The sequence below is a fragment of the Enoplosus armatus genome, chromosome 1 (genome assembly GCF_043641665.1).
Source record: "Enoplosus armatus isolate fEnoArm2 chromosome 1, fEnoArm2.hap1, whole genome shotgun sequence".
Lineage (NCBI taxonomy): Eukaryota > Metazoa > Chordata > Actinopteri > Centrarchiformes > Enoplosidae > Enoplosus > Enoplosus armatus.
In genome coordinates, this window is record NC_092180.1 from 8,468,593 (window position 1) to 8,491,986 (window position 23,394).

The 23,394-nt window shown below is 40.4% G+C and overlaps 1 protein-coding gene across 1 annotated transcript; it reads right to left on the reverse strand.

Moving 5' to 3' along the window:
- Positions 1–6,374: 6,374 nt before the first annotated feature.
- Positions 6,375–23,099, reverse strand: tmod2 (tropomodulin 2). Its single transcript, XM_070906521.1, has 10 exons — positions 23,031–23,099; positions 17,555–17,775; positions 16,137–16,293; positions 10,808–10,930; positions 10,369–10,443; positions 10,148–10,278; positions 9,943–10,050; positions 9,690–9,833; positions 9,092–9,236; positions 6,375–8,503 (listed from the first exon to the last, which is right to left on the reverse strand). Exons 2-10 carry the CDS (start codon positions 17,678–17,680, stop codon positions 8,472–8,474), a joined length of 1,041 nt encoding a protein of 346 aa, XP_070762622.1. The 5' UTR covers positions 17,681–17,775; positions 23,031–23,099; the 3' UTR covers positions 6,375–8,471.
- Between the last annotated feature and the right edge of the window lie 295 nt (positions 23,100–23,394).

Below are 23,394 nucleotides of genomic sequence, written 5' to 3' on the forward strand. Positions count from 1 at the left end.
AAGAACATATATAAAATTATTATTCAAAGTTGAGCAGTTTATATACATGTTAAAACATGTCTGGAGGGGATCTTTAAATTATATTAAACGTGTGTGTGTGTTACCAATCACAAGGGAAAACTCTGGCGTAGTGTGGCTAATCCAAACACCAACATATTTTCTTACAAGGGAAAACTCTGGCGTAGTGTGGCTAATCCAAACACCAACATATTTTCTTAAAACTGAAACTACCAAAACTATAATCTGTTGATCTGTCATTCCCGAGAAGCCAGACTTTCATCATCACACTGTGAAGATATGACGAAGTGCAGTTCATGTGCAGAGCAAGTATGGAAAGAAAGTTGCTGTTGTTGTCACCTGTGTATGTTGTGACACCTATTTAATTTGCATATTTGGCCATTTAATTAATTGCAAATTTGATTATAAATACTGTACACAATTACACCTGCAGTATTATCTAATCTTGAGGCTCCATCTTGTAGAGGGGCCCTGAGTTCAAATCTAATTTTAACGGCTTTATTGTTTCAGTACATTCTTACATGGTGTGTTTTACTAAATAAAATAGTGCGTAATAAAGATAGCACAAATTATTGATCACAAACCAATACAAAGGTGGCTCAGGAGTTTGGACCCAGAGTTGTGCTGTCATCTCTTTTACCAGATAGCTACTTGCTGTTAATTGGATTGACCTTGTAAAACAGCAGTAAAATAGTCCCTAGATACAATGAAAGGTCCTTAGATCCAACACTGAGCTTATTATTAGTTAACTCGCTTTTCTTGAGGGACACATAATGAAGTAGGACGGCGGAGATCCTTTCACATTGGGTGGAAACATTCAGCAGCTCTCTGTGACCACTAACCACTGCATGTGACATCTGGAGCCAGTGCGGTTAAATGCAGGATCACTTTGGATGGCGCCTGCAAGAGGAACCTGGTTAACAGTCCCATGACCACCCATTAATAAAAAGAACATGTTTTCGCTTATCGCTCCATGGTAAAAGCTATAAAAAAATATAAGGGATTTTCCCCAGCTGGGATATCAGCGTCATAAAGTCAAATGAGGAGCTTACTGTTTATACACTAAACAGAGGTTTTCCATATTCCTGGCAATCATATTGACATCAGTCGCACAATCAAAACATTCACCTTTATTTTTAGAATGGAAAGGAAGTATGAAAATGAAGTGATGCAGTTACAGTAAGAAGACATAAATCAAGCAGAACAATATATTTTAATCTTCTTACACTCCATATACAGTGTGTTGAATACGGGTTTTGATTTAATTCCAGATGTCTGTTTCCATATTTCCTCCTTCAACTAATTTTAATTCTATTTGTTTGATTACACCGATAATTACACTGTGAATGTGTTTTTCAGTACATTGATGTTCATTGTATGACACTGACAATAGCAAACACAAATGACTTTTTCCACAGGATGACATGCAACAAAATATTATCTAATCTTTTTTTTTTTTCTCTAAAAGGTGTGATGAAAACCTGAGAATGATCAGAGATCAGCCTGCAGCCTCTGGCAGGTCAGTTATTAATTGCAGAATGGCAAATAAATGAAAGACCATAAATGCACAACAAGATAAATCCCAGTTTCATATCAAGTTACATGATAGCCAATATGTGAACTCAGACCAGACAGTGCTCCTCTCATTATGTATTCATTACTGGATGTTTGCCGGTGGAAATTTTCACTGCCTCCTGTCGCTGTCGTCTGTGCTCTCAGTATTGTTCATGATTATTCAGAACCCAGAATGGTACTGAAGTCCATGAGGTTGTTTTGTCCTGTTTGAATCAATCTGTTAGGAAGTTAGAACCATGTGATTACTTACTCATAGAAACACAGTGCTTGCAGTGGAAAGCAATGATGGTACAAATGTTATTTACATACTAATTTTAATGTGTTGATGAAAGGTATGTGGTTTAACACAATGACTGCAGGTGCTGCTTTGCGATGGGGACAAATACTGGGAAACAACAAGTGGATTCATGATCCCTGAAAGATTAATTTATTCAGTTAATCTCTTTTGGTTATAGATGATGTAATCTCACTGTCTGGCATTTTCTAATGGAAATCAGGTCATTAAACCTACGAGTACAAAGAGAGACCAGGAGGAGAGAGCTCAATTCATTAATTATACATGATGTTCTCAATGTGAGATGACACTTTTTAGATTGAACTGCAAATCAGTTCATTATTCATGTTGTATTTGATCCACATCTTTGGTCTTGACTTATCCAACACACATGGGTACAGGTCTGATTATTTTGATATTTCCTTCATCTATATCTACATTGAGCTCCTGGGATCTAGTCAGGAGTCAAAACAACAACAGGAGATTGAATTGGCAGACCGACCTACAGTAGGAATCGGATTACTTAATTTGTATCGCCCCACCCTCTCTTTCTCTTACAGGCGAAAACCAACAAAAGAAACAAAGAGGGAGGAGAAGCAACAGCACCGTGAGTCATCTGTCACAACGTTACCATGACAACAATCACTCCAGCCGCCTCCTGATCCGACTGCACCCACAGGTCTTGGGAGAGAAGATATTGCAATCAGTGCAATATCTCTCTCACCGTCAGTTTATCGTCTTTAAGGAGCCTGTAGGAATTCAGGTTTTATGGTGTTGTGAGGACTGAAGTTCATTTCACTGTTGGAGAAAAATAAACTAGGTTGACCAAGTGAGTCAGATGGGAGTATTTTCTTTCATTACTGTGTTAGTGTTACATTACTGTCTATGGATTACAATAAAATGTATGCATCTACATGAGGTTAGGATCATGAGGTTGGACAGAGGTAGATCTATAGCTAGATCTATACCTGTCATAGAAAACATAATCAACATGAGACACCTACAGGATCTCTTTCAGTAATGTCTACAATGATGTATCAGTCAGTTATTTTCTGACCCCTACAGGACAATGTTTGATATTGCACCTGTAGAAGTCCCTAATATTTTCAACCACCAGATGGTACCATTTAATCACCAGTCAAATCTGCAACTCCCTGAAGCACACAAATGAAGTGAAATGTGCCTGTCTTTGATCATTCAATGCTTTAGAAAACTTGTACATGTTTGTCATGTATATCATAATATTTCTCCACTCACTTCATGAAAATCTGAGCATTTTGTTGAAGTGAACTGGTTGGTTTGATTTGGTCATATACAGATTTTAGAGGGTTGTTTATCCAAAAATATTTAACAACCAGAGACATTCTGCCAAGACTGATGAATGAATCAAGTAATCATAGTATTGTACTTCTTAATCTGGTCACTGAGCAACAAAATGCTTGAGGATACACTCCGTCATATAATGGAAAGTAATGGTTTAGACGTCCAAGCTGTTCTTTAAATTGTAAACTTTTTATTATAATCAGGCCCACAGAGAAGATTTCAAGAGCCAGGCATCGTTTTAAAGCACTGCTAATAATTATTTTTCCACTCCACGAACTGGCAGTTTCACTTGGCACAATGTGTTTGACATTATGAGGCTGAGATGACTTACTATTTTTAACACAAAAGGAAGCAAAATGAATACTACAGCACTGCTTTGGCTGCCTTGTAATAGAGATGGCTGTTATTCCTGTTGAAGCTGACTTTTAGGACAGGATGCATTTTTTATTCATTAGGGCTACTCATGACTCATCATACGTCTTCCCTGAACTCAATTTTGAAAGAATTAACAATATCTCCACAGTCACTTCTTATATAAACAGTGGTCTTTCTGCTTTTCTTAATAATTTGACCAAAGATACACTTAGCCAAACAGCTGCATGGCTTCAGGCTTAGAAGGACTGGATCAAACACACACTCACAGATGTTGCTTACTTCTTCTCAAGGTTCACTGTTTTCAGTTTGGGTGATTACATAACCCGGTCAGGTATGAGGACACCATCGTTGCTCTCTTGGTAGTGATAACATGTCAGCTCTAACAATGAGGGGCTTCAGCAATGAAGAAACATGCAAAAAAAAATCAATGAACAGGTTTTGAGATCTGATAGGAGTTCAGCTCAATATTGTTAATTATTTTTATTTCTTCCTAAAATGAGGGTGTAAGTTCAATTTGTCAACTTCCCTCTAAAACAAACCAGTGGTGTAGCACTTTATTCAGTGAATGATTCACACCTTTTGCTTGATGAATAAGGTACAGTCCGAGTGCCCTTCCCATTCTCCCCTCTCTCTTGTAATCTGTGAGCCTTTGTTTACCAAGCGCATGATGTCATGCTAGAGAGGGACTGCTGAGAGCTTTTTTCAGGGCCTGGCAGGGCTGACTCGCACTCATTCTGATGGAAAAATAACTAAGGGACTGCAGGTGGACATACCTGCTTAAGAACAAAGCCCCAGAGTGAAAGCTGGCGGTGGAAGAGAAGGAGGGGAAGGGCAGAGGGGCAGCGTTTGGGGGCTAAAAACACTGATGTATATGACTTGATATGAGGGGATGACAAGACACAAGTTCATATCTGTGCATGTGCAACATCTGCTGCCTTTTTGCATCTGCTGCCTTTTTGCATCACTCCAGGTCAACTCCGGTGTTGAAGTCAGTCCAGTTCAGTGATGTTTAATCTTTGTCAGCATCACTGTCTGGGCTACACCTAACCCAACCTCCTGACCAACAGCTGAATCAATGTCACAGTTGATCAGATGACATGACCATGACAAAATGCTGAGCAGAATATCATCCATTTCATCTTGATGGATTTGTATGTTTTTTTCAGTGTGAGCTGGTGCCTTTGCTTCACCAGGCTTTCCTGTTTGATGTTAAGCGCAACTAGTCTAAATTTTGTAATAACCTGGACTGATGTACAGTCAGCATGTAAGCTAGGTTTTATATGACCCATGAATCTTTATCTTCATAGATTGCCAGAGACTCACCCTTTTTACTTAAAACTAAACGTACCATCCTATTCATGACAGTGCTTTCTGAACATCAACCTCAAATAAAGACATGGACTAGAAGCTGTTAGTTAAAGTCTATTTTTTCCACATGCGGAGGAGCAGTGCTTATTAATAGTCATCATCGAAGGGAACAGTTGTACTGTACTTACATAAGCACACAACTGTATATTTTATCGTCAGATCCTGATTCTAGGTCTGGATTTTTCCTTTGAAATGATGCCTTCTGGTGTGATTAACAGACATGACATAAGCCTGCTGTTCTCATTCTCTCTATTCTCACAGAGTGGAAACACTTGAGTCATTCACACACACACACACACACACACCCTCCCCCTCCCAGGCCACAGTTCACTGCCAGCAGTGCAGAGTTTTCTCTGACAGCAGCTCACCGCAGCACTCTGGCACAGGAAACACAGAGAGGGATGGAGTCATATACATTACATCATCTCTCAGGCATGTGCAAACAATCTGAAAAACTGGATCTGATTAAAAGGTGCATACGAACACTACCCAGAGTCCTCCCAAACCAAAAGGCCTCTCAGTCATTAAAATACTGTTTGAACTTGAGATGTGACCACAACCAGCGTTAACTCTGCACTTCAGTAGTTACATACAGAGTCAGTCAGGCAGGTCATTATGAGCTTTTGCTATGTAGACAAGCACCGTTCAAATCTACATTTACTCTCAGTTCTGGATAATATGCTACGACCTTCAAAGACACAGAGGGCCAGATTTACTAAGGCCTTTGGTGCGCTTCTCTTCTCACTGCATATGCATTTAAGGGAGAAATAATATGAGGCATGTTAACATTATGTATTCTGCTGGATTTACTGAGGTCAGTTCACAGGTAAAATTCTCTGCCTCTGAAAAGGAGATGGGATTTACAAGAGTAGTGGGGAAAGAAATGTGCATTAAATATAGGCTTACATTTATAAGCCATCAGGCTCCAACTTAACTTTTGCTTTGTTAAAACATTTAAGTGTGCATTTGGCTGCATTTACCTCCGTATTGACATCCATGTCAACACCATCTCCACTTCCACCTGGTCTCAGTGAAATCCCACCTCTGACCTGCGACTGTGAGCTCTCGTTCACTGGCAGGGTGCACCTGGATGTTCAGTACCAGCTGCTGCCTTAGTAAATCAGACGCTGTCAAACTCCATTTTCTAAAAATCTGGCCCAAAATGTGAATATGCACAAGACGTCCAGAATATAGTTGAGCTTGAAGTTTCATTATAGTAGTTTTTTAGCTTTCTTAGCACAATGTCCACTTACTTAAAATTCTGTGGAGCTTTCAGCCACATTTGGCAGCCTTAATCAGTGAGTGGAGTTTGCTCCTTTGTCAACAACTGAGCATCTCTATGACAACTCAGGAGAGAGGAAACGGGGTCAATAATATCTGCTGTATTAATACATTTTAAAGATGAATAAAACATTTAAAAAAGACAAAGAATGCATAGACAGAGTATGTAAAAACATTTATTGTTGAGGATGTTTTCTATTCAGCAGTGCGTTTTACCAGTCTTGTGGTTTTATAATAGTACATGTTCCTTATGTTGAGTATACACCTGGTTTTTCATTGAAGGTACAAAAAAATCTCAGCAATGAGTTGTGTATATTTGTGTGTGTGTGTGTGTGTGTGTGTGCACTTTGAACTTGAGATGCCATTTTACAATTAATATACATTTTATGAATCACAGAATATTCTCAACAAGCCCAAGCAGAGAAGCGGTTTTCCACTTTAGCTGACTGCCCACCAGCAAAGCACAGTGATGTAAAAACAAAAAAAGGTTCAGGATGAAATACTAGCTGATATGATCGTGGAAGAAGTACACAGATATAAAGGTCAAAGTACTGAACTCACCCATACAACTCTTGTCCAAGCAATGTGAGGCTGTTAAGATGAAAGAGCGTTTTTGGTCGAGAGAAACATGATGTTCACACGTGATGACTTCATGCCAGTATATTGTTCCTATTACACATAAACAGTATGTACAAGTTTCAAGTAAATCCTGAATTAGTCCTGTTACGCCCATCTCAAGCAGGTTAGTGTACCTAAGGAAGTTCAGTTTGAGGCACACAAAGCATGTTGTCATCCGTTACACAATGAATGACCTGCTACGGCTGAGATGTTGCTGAGAGCCGAATGAAAGTGTTTGTGTGTGTGAGGGAGTAAGAAAAGTAAGATGTAAGCTCTGTACAAGACTTTCTATCTGGGAGATGTGGTTCATCATAGAAACATTTCACAAGTAGTCACAACCTGAGAAGTTTCACACCGACTGTTTGTCAACTATTACTCACATCCCACTGAACTACTTAGTGAACATTTTGCTATAAATGACCTAATGACCTATGAAATGATCTAAATAAATGTCTCCATCATTGTTGTTAACCCACAGACTCCTTTCCCAGATTTGTACTGCGAGGAAGGGACTGTAGCTGACAAAGCCAAAACCTGAACCAATAACCGTTAAGTTCAATGTTGATACTATAAGCACTGCATGTGTTAGTCTTTGGCATGGTTAAGCATCAGAGAAACCCAGTGTGTTGAGCAGACATTTACAGCATTGTTTGTAAGAGCAGTTCAAAGCCTCTTCAGTCTAGACTGGTGTTAATATCCTGTTCCTTTTACAGCACAAACCCCACTTTTACTTGATCCAAAATATCAAAACCTAGTTATCACTTCCTGTTAAGGGATATAAGTGATCGGAATAACCAACATCAGCATTTGAACCGTATGAAAACAAGAATTTTAGTGAGAATAAAACAGTAAAGTGATATAAAACATTATGCATTGATACTTACAGTATTACATTTATATAAGAGGGTGAGCCAGCATCTGTTCTTGGGCTGACTACAGCATGAGGCCTGTACAAACTTAACCGTTACACACACCAGACACAGTCAAGCTGGATTTACAAGGCAATAAACGACACCCGCAAACCACCATGCAGATGTTATGTACGACAGTGATCAGATGAGTCAGCCGTTTACTGCATGGTGACTTGTGTTATCTACAGCTGTACACTCAGACAAGGTTTGTAGGCTAGTAGTCATGGCCAGGCTATAACCATTCTGTATGCTATGCCTCAACAGCAAACTATTTGTAGAGGACAGAGGGGTTTCTCAATGTTAGTTATTGTCTTTACAAAGCTGTTATTGTTGTTTCTGTTACTTGGTAACGTTCACGTTTAGTTCACATGATTATAGCATAGTATAAAAGGAAAAAAAGCAAGTAAAAAGTCTGGACAGATCATATAAAGGCTCAAAAAAAAAAAAAAGGAGCAGCTGAAATGAAATGACTAAAAACTAAATCAGATTTACACCTTCAATAACAACATAACAATAAACATAAGTATACACATGTGTATGGGAGAGGGCAATTCCAGTTATTTCCCTTCTTCTCAGATGTTTGTTCTGGTTGCGCACGCCTCGCCTCACAGTTTGGCACAAGACTAAAGTTTCCACACAGTGAGATGAGACCAGGGCATTGGCTGAAATTATTCCACACGGTGAGATGAAACAACAGGATTGGCTGGGAGACAGGTTGGGCTCCATCCCTACAGGTCCCCTTCCACTCGCTTCTTGCGGACTAGAGAGGAAAAGTGGAAAGAAAAGCCAAAAGCATTATTATTATTTATTTTTTTTTTTTACCAAAATCAATTGATTGAGTAAAGAATATAAGAATGAACAACTGCAAACATGCTACACAACCTTCAACCTCCACAGGCCTGTTAGTTCATCATGAAAACACTAAGTGAGTCATCATGAGCTACGCAGTCAAAGTTTAAACCCATTTCAACAGCATGTGCGTCAGCGTGTACAGAAAACAATAAGTGAGATGTCGTCACTCTCAAAGCTGCATGATCACACCGTGTCAGTCTCCATACTGTTAATGCAGTGAATGCTCCAATCACACACTTATAGTCACACCCATGCATCACACCTGTGCTACCGCAACTCTGACAGGATGAGGAGCTAAAAGAGAGGAGAGGTCGTCACTGTGGACTGACGGGGAAAAAAACATCTATCTCAAAAAACAGCTGAGATGTTGGAATTGTCATGACCCACTCTCCCAAAGACAGAGATACGAAGTGGAAGGTAACAATGAGATGGGCAACAATTCACCCAGCTTTTGCAATCTCAAATATTTTTGTGTGTGTGTGTGTATGTGTCATACCCAGGTCGTTGTTCTTGGTGATAGCGGCAGCAGCTCTGGAGCGAGGTCCTTGCTGGGTGAAATGGTAGCCAAACTTCACTATTCTGTTGTTCTCTTCCAACATCTTAGCTATCTCCATCTCTATGGTAGTACCCAGCTGCTGCCTCTGAAACACACACACAAACATACAGAGGTCATGATCTCGACACCGGAGTCTGAACCTCAGTTTGGTTTATAGCAGAAAAGACTTGGACAAGGTTTAACTTCTTTTCCACTACTGGAAACTCTCAACTGGTCTTTTATGTTTTCTTCAGGCTGTGGTTTGTGTTGGTTGGCATTTTCTACAACTGCACGCTGCATAGCACAAACATTTTCTACTACTTTAGGCTGCGTGAAACCACTTTATTTAAAAGTGAGCAAAAACTTCCCCAGTTGGTCAAGTTCCCTGTATCACCTACAGTGACCCCGAATGATTTCAGCAATAAAAAAAAACAAGTCAGCAACTTGTCTTAATCTTTAATTTCACAGGAATTTGAACTTTCTAAAGATTTTTATGAACTATGAAGACTTATCATCTCAGATCCTGGTGTGTTTGTGTGTGTCACGAAGCATCTGGTACCTGGTTGTCTATCTTGATCTCTGTGAGTGTGTCGTTGTCTCGCAACGCATCAACTAGAGCCTGCACCCCTGTACCGGTGATAAAGTTGGTCTCCAAGTTCAAACTTCGCAACGTCTTGTTCTCCCGCAGCATGTCACTGAAGGCCTGGGGAGGAGGAGGAGGAAGGAGAAGGAGGAAATAAAGCAAAGACATAAATATGGAGTTGTCAGGTGTGAACAAAGCTATTAAAGGCCCACAAGCAACGCCCTCTCACCACTGCAATTGGGTCGTTACTCCGTGTTGCTGCCAGGCTGAACTTCTTGACGTGCGTGTTCTTCTCCATGGCTTTGGCCAAATCCTTCAGCGTGGGAATTGGAATGTTCTGAAAAAAAACAACAAATACACACTGCCATTGGTCCACAGATATCCACAGGCATAAACACCCTCTATACTCCATACATACTTGTGTTTCTGTGTACCTTAATGTTGTTGAGGTTGACCTCTGTTAAGGAGCTGTCATTGTTTTTTATCCTCTGCAGAGTTTCTTCTACATTAGTGGGATTGGGAGGCTCATCAAACACTGGGTTCATCTTTTCCCCTTTGATCACATCTAGAAAACACACACAGGTCAAGGTAGGTCAAGATTTTGACCCTTTTGGGACCTTTGAATTAAAAGACTTATTTATATGATTGCACTTACTGTTGTAACCCTCTTTACTTCCAGTCCCATCATATGTCTGAGTACTGGTGACCAGCGTGTGAACACCCAGGATCGCTGCAAACACAAGCAAAGCATAGACTCAGTAGGTGCAGTGAGGGATCAGTGTGTACGCGTGTGTTCTCCAGGGTTCAAAAATGCACCAGTAAGTGAATGAACGGTAACTTAATCTAGATGTCATTGCAGACAAGAGGTGTTATTTTGCTCTGTGAGCCCTTTTATTCCCCCATCAGCACACACAGTAAAGCCTTATAAAAGAGAGTCAGAGTGAAAGTAGCTTGTGTTTTAGTGTCCCAGGAGAAAGTGGGCTCAGGCAGACTGAAACTACAACATTTCAAACAAACCCTCATGCATAGTTATGCTTTTAAAGCCTTTTAACAATGACTTCTTAGCTTTCTCAGCGGTATTAATTCATTCTTACCCGCTAGATCGCACAGTTCTGTATCTGTGGCGCTGGACAGGGCTTCCTCTAATTCTGGATCGAGGGTTGTGACTTCCTCCTGGCGTGTTTCCATTGGTTTCTGCTTGGGAACAAATGCTTTACCTATAGAGAAAGAAGACCGGCAATAAATTACTTTACCATCAACACGGACAGAGGAAACAGGTATGTGCAGGCCAGGTGAAGGTTTTATGAGATGTTACACAACCTAACATTTCTATGACCAACTAATAATGGGACTCGTTATTCTCCGACAGCCATTCCTATCCTCTTGCCGTGTGCCAGTCATAAGACTGCCTGACTGCCGTGCTGTGTGAGTGTGTGTGTGTGCCTACAAGGAAATGGACACATTCCAACTGTATAATTAATACACACACATAGGTTAACACCAACACTAATCAGGGCTTGTATCTGGGGTCGCTACACATTTCACTTTTTTTCTTTGACACCAGACAGCACACTTCACAGCAAGACCTTGAAATGGTCAGCACTCACCTTTGCTCTTGAGCTTTAATCTTGTTTACTTAAACCCATTAAATGTGTTATGCTTTCATGCAATGCACAGAGATTTAGCACAAATCAAATGGTACTTACTTTCACTTTGGCATTTACTGTATTTTTTTCTGTTAGTCAGTGATAAAAAAAAATCTCAATTGCATCTACTGTGATTGAATGTTGTTAAAAAATATGAAATTAATTGAAATTCTTGTCAAGGCCAGCTTATAATAATGATAATGTTTCCGACAAGGAGGTGAAGTCTGAACAACAGAAATGAGCTGTTTGAATAAGTCTGGGCCTCCTGCTATTTTACACCACATTCCCCAACCATCAGTGTTTCAGACTAGCTGAACTCAGTGCAGCCATGACTGTCTGACAACTGTGGTATTGCCATGGTAACCTATCTGAGGGAAGAAACGGAAAGAGTGAAGGAAGTCATGGAACAATGACTGGAGTCTAATCTAAACTGCACTGCTGGGGTAACAAACACTTGCACTGGACGGAGAGACCATCCAGTGGGTGCCATTCACTTTCTATGTGCCTGTCTCCTTAAACAAAAACACCCCAACAGGCCTCTTTCCCTCCTTCTAAGTCAGTCAACCCAGTCAAATTGTTCAAACTGGTCCCTCGTGGGGGCTCTGGCACTTCCTGAAAGCCCGTAAACAGTAAATACAGTCATCAAGCTGCATCCTGTGCCAGCCCCTCTGGAGCGAAGACTGGGCCAAAGTGCTGTCATCTGTATGATCCCACAGGAGCATATATCATGGACTAAATGAGGGAAACACATTGGGGTACACCACCATACAAATGCTGAGGGAGGCACGTCAATGAAGAAGTGTCTGCCTGTAACAGGAGTATCTGAAGTATCAGACAGATGCAGAAAATGTTGGGTTTGAAGGGCTTTAATTTGACACTCAGAATAATCCTGAGCTCCTTTGATAATATGGATTCCATCACATTGATGTAAAAAATGGCACATTTTTTCCAGTCAAGACAACAGATTCTGTCATTCATGCAAGCAATGCCTTAAGCGTAATTTAATTTGATGTGACGAGTCATTCATCACTGCCATTCGTTCATAATACATCATCCTGGTGTTGTGCATGCGAATAGCAATACTCCAAAGCTTGCTTTTTTAAAACACGAGATACAAAACTTAAAGGAAGATTCCAGTTTATTCCAACTTTGGTCTTACTTTTGTAGTTTTGGAACTCATTTCTATGGGTTATGATAAAATTTTACTCTTTAAAGTAATTGCTGAGGTCTGGGAACGCAGTGACATCGCTGTAACAAAGTCGGATAAGACAAGAAATATGAGTATCCAGAAAATCAGACTTTAGGTTATAAACAAGCAGTTTAGCCAGATTACCTCAACCACAATATTTGAAACTAAAACAAAAGTGGAGCGCACCCATGCCACCCCTCACTGCACAGGCCCACTGTGCAAGTGAGATAGGTTAGTTGAACCCAGAAATTGGTCTGTAAACTGCTTACAATAAACCGTTGGCTTTTGTTGACTCTTCCAAATAAGTTTGGCTAACCTGTGGGTTTGTTCATCGCATTACCACATCAGAGCAATTGACTTGGTGAGCTAATGATATAAATGAGGCCAAAACGATGAAAACACAATGTAATGAAGCAGAATAATCCTGTAAACTGACCGATTATTACATCTTTAGCAGTAAATTAGCAGCAACTGATTAATGGCCTTTGCAGTATTAGTTTCCTGTTGCACATGGTCACTTAATGGCAAATGCTTTAACAGTGAAAGCAATACGTAAGGAAATCTGATATTAGTGGCGTGTTACAGAGCTGCCACACCTTCCACTGTAATTTCAACAAACACGATGTTTATCAGACTTCAACAGGAGCATGCCTTGAACTACTCTAGTCAATATAACAAGTAATATATATTCCTTTAGCCACCATCTAGCCAGAACTTTTTAATGTTAATAACATTGACAAACCCTGAAGGAAATCAAGGACGAACTGAAGGAATGAATAATAAAAAAAAGATGGATTATAGAAAAGTAATAAGAAGGACTGACCCAATATAATAACATTTAAGTGGTTAAAATGGTTGCCATGGCATTTAAGCAGGCTGTTTCCTCTGAAATTAGGTGCGTTATTGAAAGGACCCACACACACTCTCATGACCACATTATTTATCAGCAGGGGGTGAGTATAACAAGGGGAAGAGAATCAGCTACATTCCACAGAACCACCACAGCGATTTGAATTTTCCATGTTGTCATAGGGTGCACACACAGTCATGCGTGCACACACACACAGAGTATAATTTCTAACAGGCCAGGGTTGGGTCAGGGGGAAGATGTCAGTTCCATATTTCCTCTCCAATGAGGGAGTATCGCCCAGATCTCTGGATATCCCAACAAAAGGAATTCCTCTGGATAAGAATTTCTACCCAGTAACGTTTCTGCTCTACTCACTTTTCTGGGGTTTTTTCTCTTGTCATGCTGTCACATAAAGCGTCTCCTTTTTCTCTCTTCTGGAAAGATTACCACATGTCTTAAAACCTGTTTGAACAGAACTGGTTTCTCTCGAGAAGATCAGGTAATTTCAGTTTGTACAGCAACATTAATCCCATCTAGATCAGCAGCGGGTGTTTACTTCACCTTGTTGGGAGAAGAGTCCCGCCCACAAACATCTACAGTGTTGTGACAAAAGTCAAGCACCTCTGACAATCATAGATAACTCCATGATATCACAGACTGTTGTAAAGATGATGCATCCCACATTGAATGCCTCGTGTCTTTTCGCTCCTTCAATGCCAATACTACAGGCACAGTTGCCTGATTATATAACTGTGCGAGTATCACATACAACAACATTCAACTGCTGTAAAATTAAAGATAAATTTTATGCCATTAGGACTTTTTTGTAAAGTTAAGACAGGAGACAAAAGGTGGACTCAATAGGCATCTTTAACCCGTGAGCTACCAGGATATTTGTTGATTGACATTTCATTCAATGAGCAAAGCCAAACTAAAAAACTATGTCAACTTGAGAAAGCGTTCCCATTCAAATAGGGCATCGGGCTGAGATTTGCATGGTTTTGTCTGAGAGAAACCTCAGCCTGGGTCTCAGTCTTAAGCACATCAAGTTAAGGTTTGCTCATCTGTCATCATCAGTGCCTTGAGGATGGGCCAAGGGTGCCATAAGATTTATCACATCATTGTTCACTTATCGTTTTTAATAATGTTTCACCACATAAAAAAAAAGAAATAGTCAACATTTATATTAATTACGTTTTATGTTACGTTTTCAAACATATCAAAACAAAAGATAAGAGAATATCAAAACCCTTACCCTATAAAAAATTCCACAGCTCATGACATGATAACTCACAGTTGTCGGTTGTCATAGTAACACAACGCGCTTTCCAGCTCGGGAAATAGTGCCCGTCAGAGCAAGCAATGGAAAGATTTGACACGGTAAACAGAGCTCAAAGAAATGCTTACACATCCAAGGGGTAAAAAAGGGGACTGGCGCACACTGATTGACATGCAGCCTTTGTGCATTGTGCAAACAGTACTGATTACTACCTGTTTCAAATGCTGATCCATCTCAGCCCTCAGCACAGTCCGAGACAAATGAATCCGAGCCCACCAACAAAACTAAAATCAGAACATATCTCGGCTAACAGCTTAACGTTGAGATATCCATCATTCACACATCATATACAGGTGATCTGGCTCTCTCATATCCGATATACATGTAAACCAGACAAGAAACCGCTTGTCAGTGCGATCAGACCTGCGGGTTGAGCTCTCTCTACCCACATCAGAGTGTGTGCGCAGCAGCAGGCGCACATGTCCCGTTAAAATAACTGCAACCTTTTTATGTTTTGTTAGTTTGTCCTTGCGTATTCAATTGTGTTGACTGTTTATTTCAAGTTAAATAACTGTAAATCTGCAGAGCACCTGTTGGCTTTTATTCTGTGAATGAGTGAGTGACAATGGACCTATTATTTGACTGAATATAATATAATAAATATATAATATAACAAAAATTGCTGTTATGATGTTATATGGGGGGTTGGACAGCTCGAGGTGCCATGATGAAAGGGACTGGACATGACATGCCTGTGAAGGGGTTGTGGTCTAAAAAAACAATTTGCTAAAAACCACTGCTTTAGAAACTGAACTGATAAAAAAAATAAACATCAATAAATAAAAGATCCAAGACATTTAATCTTAACCTTGCCTCCTCCTTTGACACTCCCTACCTCCTATCCCCTGTTTCTACCACACCTCCCCCTCACTGCTGTATGTTGCATAAGAGCAGACATGTATTAATAATACCGACAAAGACAGCAGAACAGTAATTACTGCTGTGTGTCTGTACTGCCTATACAGACACAAACACACGTCCCCTGAGAAATACATTACTAACATGTGACAGCACCACACTACTGATGTTATTAATGAGAGTTAGGCATGGTACACTATACAACACTGTACAACATCCCTACTGGAATTTGTTTCATTGTCAGCATTTCAATGACAACACTTACTGACCTTAATAGTTTTTCTCAATTGGAAAGCCCTTTGTAACATTTCCTGTATTTAACCTACAAGGACTGAGGAACATTTACAGTCAAAATGCCACACAGCAATCAAAAAGTACCATTAATCACTCAAAAACATAAAGATTCTGATCTGCACAAGCGTTGTCAGTCATCAGAGGACAGTTATCCTTCAACTTTCAGTCAAGAGAAGTTTTTAAAATGGTAAATATTCATGTTGGTGCTCTATCGTGGACATTTGTCGACAAACACACACACACATACCTTTTTTTTCTCCAGTGAAGGGCACTACATCTTCTCTGTCCTTGTACTCCATGGCTTCCTTCTCCAGGTATTTGAGGAGGCTATCCCTGCTGAAGGATCCCGTTTCTTTCTTAGCCGTCTGGTCCTTCTGGCGTAAGCCCGCTGGCAGAAGAGCATTCTGTGGAGAGCAGACAAGGAGACACATTAGACCTGTCAACTGATGAAGATTTCAATGCACTCACTTTAGACCTGGGTAAATGCTATTATTTCTAAAGCTGTAAATGTATCTGTACGCCTTCTATATAGTGAAAGAATATCCATCCATGCGATAACTTGAACATTTCTGAAACAGTGCCAAGCAGCAAAAAATATAGGTAGAAAGGTTTCATTGTATTGCTCCTCTGCTGCCCAATCTGGCCCCACACCAGTTTGTGATGTCAGTATCTCTTTAAAGGTACATGTACTATGACATCAGTAGAGCATCAAAGTTTTTTTCCGCAGGCTGTTCTGCTCTGAAAGCATTTTTCATATTTGTGTGCTAAGCAGAGGCGGGCTGAAACGGCTGCTTGTCTACTCCAAACTTTGGTGTGTTCTCAAACTTGCGTCATATGCAGCGCTGCCAGTATATTCCTTGCATTTTCAGGACTGTGTGGTTGTTGGCATCAATGCCAGTTTGAGAGTCACATGGGAAATAAGACATTCCTCAAAACAGGAAGTAAACATACTATAAACTATTTTAACTTGATGCCTGCCAACCAAAACCACATGGCTTAAAATACCTAACAAATTAAAATGCATCCAATTGTGGACCGTTTGTTGTAGGTGAGTGAAAACTAAAATTTAGAAACATTTGTCTAGCCAGCCGGTGCACACTGCAGCTACTGAAACCAACTGCAGTGCTTCTTTTTATGAAGACACTAAATTCCACTGTGTCTATTTAATAACATGAGATCCAGAAATTAATATTCCCCCTCTGTTGTTTCCTGTGGGCCTTTCCTGTGGGTCACCACGCAGGGTGATTTGTCTCACTCGGGTTAGATGGAATTTAAATAATACGCCCAGGCTCCTGAGGGGGGTTTCAGTATACTCTACAGTCACAAATAAACACACCAACACTTGGCAGCCTGCTGACAGAGCGACTTCAGCTAAGACTCCCAGTTTAAATTATGATCCCAAACATGGAGGCTGAGGACTGGGAAGTCTTTGTGAAGTTCAATGCATTCCAGGAAAAACAAGAGGCATAAACTTGTTGGTACCAGGTAAGACTGTTGTAGAAAATGATTTATGGCTGCATGGATTTTACGAGCTTGTATGAGTGCATAAAATGGATAAAGTTTTTTTATTTTTAAATTGGCCATTTCCCAATAAACCCCTTTGCCACAGGAACTCCCTCCCACTTATGAGCCCTGGAGCTCCTCCAACCCTCATCGAGGCCTGACCTCAGGGTCCATCTCCTCGAGGGCTGTCTCCAGCTGTTTGAGCTCCTCCGCCGACAGTTTGTTGAGGATTTCATCTTCGTCGAGATCCTTGTACTTGTCCAGGTCCTTCTTGTACGACAACGCCATGGTGCCAGCTATAGCTTGCTTAGCAACACTGAAGAGAAGACCACAGCCACACTTTTCTTTCCCGGGCTCACTGCTCCAGAACAGGAAGAGACGACCTGAAGACAAACAAGGGCACAAACACAAACAAACATACATGATGAGAGATGGGGCTGGTAATTCCTTTTAATTTAGCCGACTAAAACGTAATGTAATTATATCTAGTAAAATGAGATAAACAATGTTTATCAAATGAGATAAACAATGTTTATGTGATAAACAATGTTTATCTCATCCCTGTGAAACAATAGTCGATCACATCTGGGTTGGATAATGAGGCCATGCAATGATGCAACACACACACACACACACACAGCTGGAACAAAGGAAGAACTTTCTCAGGCTCAGACAAATCATCTGACCACTCCCTTGAGGATCAGCAACAGCTCTTTGTGAACGCCAACTTTGTGCTACTTTAAAAAAATTATCAGCTTTAAAAGGGAAACAAAAGAAGCTTATTGTAATGAATACGAAAATGCATGTTTATGTTTTTCTTCAGGGATTATGGGCCTGAAAATAAAGCAAATTGTAACAGTGGCAGGAAACACTGAAGTGAACTCTAGATTTATGAGAAAATGACACCACAGTTAAATGATAAAAGATTAAATAAAGTTCAGGTGAGTTAGGGAGTGAGTGTGTATCCTGTCAAACAAAATAAAGAGGCTTCAGCCTTCAGTTGGCTCTCCCACGCCACAGTCCGAACACAACATGACCTCATGATTTCCAGATTTCCGACAGGACTCCACAGATGGTCTTAGTCCTAATCACTCACGCACACACTTAAACTCTATAGCACACACCATTGGCAAAAACAAGCACTTTTGCAGGAAAGAAAGCTGTGTGTGTTTGTGTAAATTCAGAATAGGCACAAGTACTTATACTTGCAGGGATATTGCATCACTCTCACTGATTCATGTCAATTGAGAAATATAGCATCTCTAAACTCAGTGGCAGCAGAAAAACTAAAAGCTCCAACTCTGTGGGTTAGCCAAGGATTCTTTAAACATTTAGTGCCATTTCCCCGGAGCTGCCAGAGTGTTTTCTCCAATTCATAGGAATTCCCTGACACTGTGTTTCTCGTACCGTTCAGTTCCTTGTCTCTACAATCCAGACTCTGTCCTGGACTAATCCTTCCCCTCACCTCCTCCATTAGACCACTACAACTACTCACATTTATTTCTGAAATGATTATGAGAGTCATAGCAGGAGGATTTGCAAGCTTGAGCGCCAGCAGTTGAAGCTGAGCTTAATTGTCAGCACTCATGACTTTAATAAAAGTGTACAAATATAATGAACTACAATAATAATCTCACCCTAATGTTCTACTGTACAGTAGTTCAATCAGATCCTGGAGAAGAGAGCACAGCAATGCCTGGTACACTGCTACTGCAGGATATTATCACAGCTAACTGGGAGGAAGGAGATTCAAGCTGCAGTGAAGCTAAACTAATCTAACAACAAGTAAGGGTTACCTAACCCTAACCCTAACAATATAAATGGACATGTAGCAATCGAATGTCAGGCTGTACACGAATGTAAATCAAACATAAAAATGTAATTTAAATAGGCTTACAGAAGAAATTCTTAAAAATGACTAAAACTATGAACTCAGCATTAAACTGGAGAAACAACATACATCCAAATACGTTTTAACTTAAGCACTGTATCTGACAGATTAAAAATACCCCATGAATTCAAATAATATAAAAATTGCTTTGCATCGACAACATTAGTCTTCTGTGCTGTGATCGTGGAACAGCGGCGGGGTTTGTTTCTCATGATGTCTTTACAAGCCTTTTGCTCGCATGTTTTTGGAAACGCGAGTTTTGTTCATCTTTCATAATCAACACTGAGATGTTCAGGGACACGAGAAACATATGGAGGCTTTATTGTGATCATGACAGCTTGCCAGGTTTTCATCTAGGCCTAACTCATTCATTTACTTCCACACCAGTCAAATCTTTGCTAGCCAGTGAAAGGGCATATGGAAAAATTGCATCATATGAAGTTTGATTTATGACTGTCTTGGTCCTAATTTTGTTTAAATTACCCAGACTAATTCTAGGATGAACAGAAGGCAATGATGAGATGACATTTCTGACCAGGATCTGGAAAAAGCAGCCTGGGCTAAGCGTTAAGTCACACATACACACAAACATAATGCTCTTATGACAAGATCAGCTCAAAATATAACCACTTACCACATTATCCTACTAAAAAATACGTCCCACTTCACTGACATATAATTCAACACACTTAAAACAACAGCCACTGTTTACCATGAGGTCCAGTACTTTTGAGTGTGCAGACAGAAGAGTAATGGAGCGTGCAGACGGGGATAATGATGGCAATGGGTGGGTTCAGGCCGAGGCGGACACACTGAGAGGATCCATTAGTCCAATCTGATTGATTCCTTTCTCCTTCTCCTCTCTGCTAATCCTTCAAGACAACAACAGATGGCTCTGAGCCAATAATACTGCAAACCTGTCCACACTCTACACTCACCTACACTTTCCTACACTGACCCGTGCACTCAGGCTACTGTTGGGCACATAAACATATCATTGAAGATTGCACAAGAACGCCACAAACATCACGATTTAAGGTCACCTGACAGGTTACATATTTGGTGCTTACTTGTTTCCACTCTGAAAGGACAAGTGATCAAGATCTGGTTGATTTGAGCAAGGCTATAATAAGACATATGATCACATTTACAAAGTTAAACCAAGCCTTAATAGAAACACTCATCTACTGTATATGCGCATAAAAGACCAAAAATAGCTATTTTATTCTCGATAGTGTGCGTAACCTCAAAAATCCCTTTTAATGCTGATTGTCTGACAAAATATTTTACGAGCAAGTCACAAGAAAGACCTTAAACAAAGTTATGTAGCGGATAGGGTTAAGAATATGTTTCTTTATGTTTCTTTCACGGGCAGAATACGGACCACGATCTTTTAGAAATTAAGTGATAAAAAAGGGGAATTGAAATGTAAAACACCTGTTTCTACCTTTGACATCACTACCTCTGATAAAGCTTACCCATGTTTTTAAGTGAAATGTCTGAACATGTTTCAGTTCAAATGATGAGCCTTCATTTTCTTCTCTAAGACTAAGGGTCATTAAGCATGTGATACAATATCAGACGCCATCACAGATATCTCTGGCTCATATTATATAACCCTCAGCAGCTAAAAAAACATACTAAGTTAATCTCTGTCAAGCATAATTGTTGCAATCAATATCCAGGTTGTCTATGCTTTCTCAGATCTCAGAGGTAGAAGCTGGAGGAATAGTAACGTGCAGCTCAGACATGAACAGGAAGCCCTGACTGGTTATTACATTATTGTAGAACACCACCCACAAAAAGACTATAGTTAGAATGGCCCAGCTCTGCTACCCATGGGACAAGAGTCTGCACTTCCTCCTCCCACCTACTCTCCTCCACTTTTATTCTCTATCCTTCTGTCTCTCCACCCTGTTGTTACTCAGTTCTCTTTTATCCTTTTTGAGCTCAGCCTCCTAAGGTGCCTTAAAGTGTCAGAAATGACAGAAAACAGATGGAAGAAGACAAAGATAGCAACAGAGGGTCTGATCATGCTGTCACTAAGATATGTTGACTGTGATATGAACAAGTAAAAGCAATAAGAAGATATAGCTGTTAGGGGAATAAAAAGTGTTTCAATAGTGATGATACAGATGTTTGTGTATCAGTGCAGTGTTATTTTTTTCCAATTAACTGTCAACAAAACTATGTGTCAGAAAAAGACAACAATCAATATTTATGTTGTTCATTCCCTCAAACATTTCTGTGCCTCTAACTTGTGGCCTGGCAAGGTCCACACAGGAAGTGGGGTGTTTCTCCAACAAACCTGCATGATTTGTATACTCTCCCTGTTTTGGCCGCACACTCCAGACACACAACATTATTATATAATGAGAGCTCCTTTCAAGAATTGCCCTGCCTTTCAGCTCAGCAAGGACTTGCAAGAGCTAGAGTGTGAATAATACAGATCCCAGAAAGATTGCCACCTCCACACCTTTAAAAACGAATGACAGTCACTATTCTCTACTGTGGCTGCATTACACCAAGGGAGAAACTAGGCACTCGCAGCCAGGTTTCTATCTCCAGTGAAAGGTATGCAGGTTAAACAAATCCTATCTGAGGAGCCTGTTTGTCTGCAAAACTGTACTGCAGAAAAAAAGGTGGCCCAGTAGGCAGTATCACCATAAAATGCCATGTCAGCAGTCACCATAGTATTGCTCTCTGTTACAATACCTGCTTCACAGCTTCAGGAGGGCCACCTGCCTTCAGGCTTACAAACAGGGCAAACCCCACTTCCCTAAGCAGACGTCCTCCTTTAGACTTGGACCACACCCTTCATTCACCATTGAGCCCTGCTGGTTAAACTACCTTTGTGAACACACACACACATAAACCCCCACATTAGCTCTTGAACAAGGAGTGTGTCAGTAGTCTCACTCACACAGGTACAACGACCTCGCACCTATCTAACAAGTAGTACTGCTGTTAAAGCCACCCTTTAACTAACCCTCCTCAATGGAGTGAGTCATCCAACCAAAAGTACTTCCTTAAAGACACTGAAACTCTTGTCTTAGTCTAACAGACAAACACTGACGGTATTGATGCCCTGTCGGTAAAATGTATTGTCTGGCTGACAGGGATGGGCGGCTGAGATTAATTTAGTCCTACATCGTATCTATAATTAGCAACACTCTTACACAATAATACAAGAACCGTGAAACTAACAGACACCAGAATCATTAGTGGACATTTTAGCACTGCCATAAAATGACATACCATATCGCACTACTAATCTTATATACATCAAGTACGTTATGTCCCTTTGGTGGTTACTTAGCTGCCCTGATTGAGATAGTTTCATCCATCTCCTCTGGACATAGCGGGCTGCGGAACGGCGTTAGCTAAGTTAACTCCCTCTTGACATGTTTATGATTTCCACGCTGACAGTAAACATGTTGATTGTCATTATCGTCGCCTAGCGAGAGGTACCACACATTAGCCAAGAAATAGTTAAAGCCAGGCCAAGCGGTTTATAGGACATTTACTTCGGTAACTTAAGTTACATTTGTCGGATGCAGTAACATCATGCGAAATAGCCCGATGACATGTAGCAGCTAACACGCTAACCTTTGCAGTTGACTGAAGTTGCTAGCCGTTTAGCTAAACCATCCAGCTACACAGCACATTTGAAAGCGACAGTATGTAGAAAAGTAAGGCTGGCACGGTCATTTACGTTACATAGTAATAAGGTATCTATTCCCTTACCTGAGGCTGATGGAACCTAGCTAAAGAACCTCCAAATTGTGCCAGTCTTCCCAATGAATGCGATGTCTTCAGCGCTTGATTTCTTACTCAGCCCAAGGGCGGTAACACAGGAAGAGAGAACGAGAGCGTTGTCTGAGTGACGTCTGACTGAACCAATAGACAGAGAGTCTGCCAGGCGTGAACCAATGGTGTAAATTAACCCGCCCTTTTTGTGTTGAAGAACCAATCAGATGAGAGACGGGGAAGGAAAATAAAATAAAATGAAAAAATTAAATTAAATCAAATATCGACTTAAAATGTATTAACAACTAATGCAGTTTTATGACTACATTTATTTAGACCAATGATTTACATATGACTGATT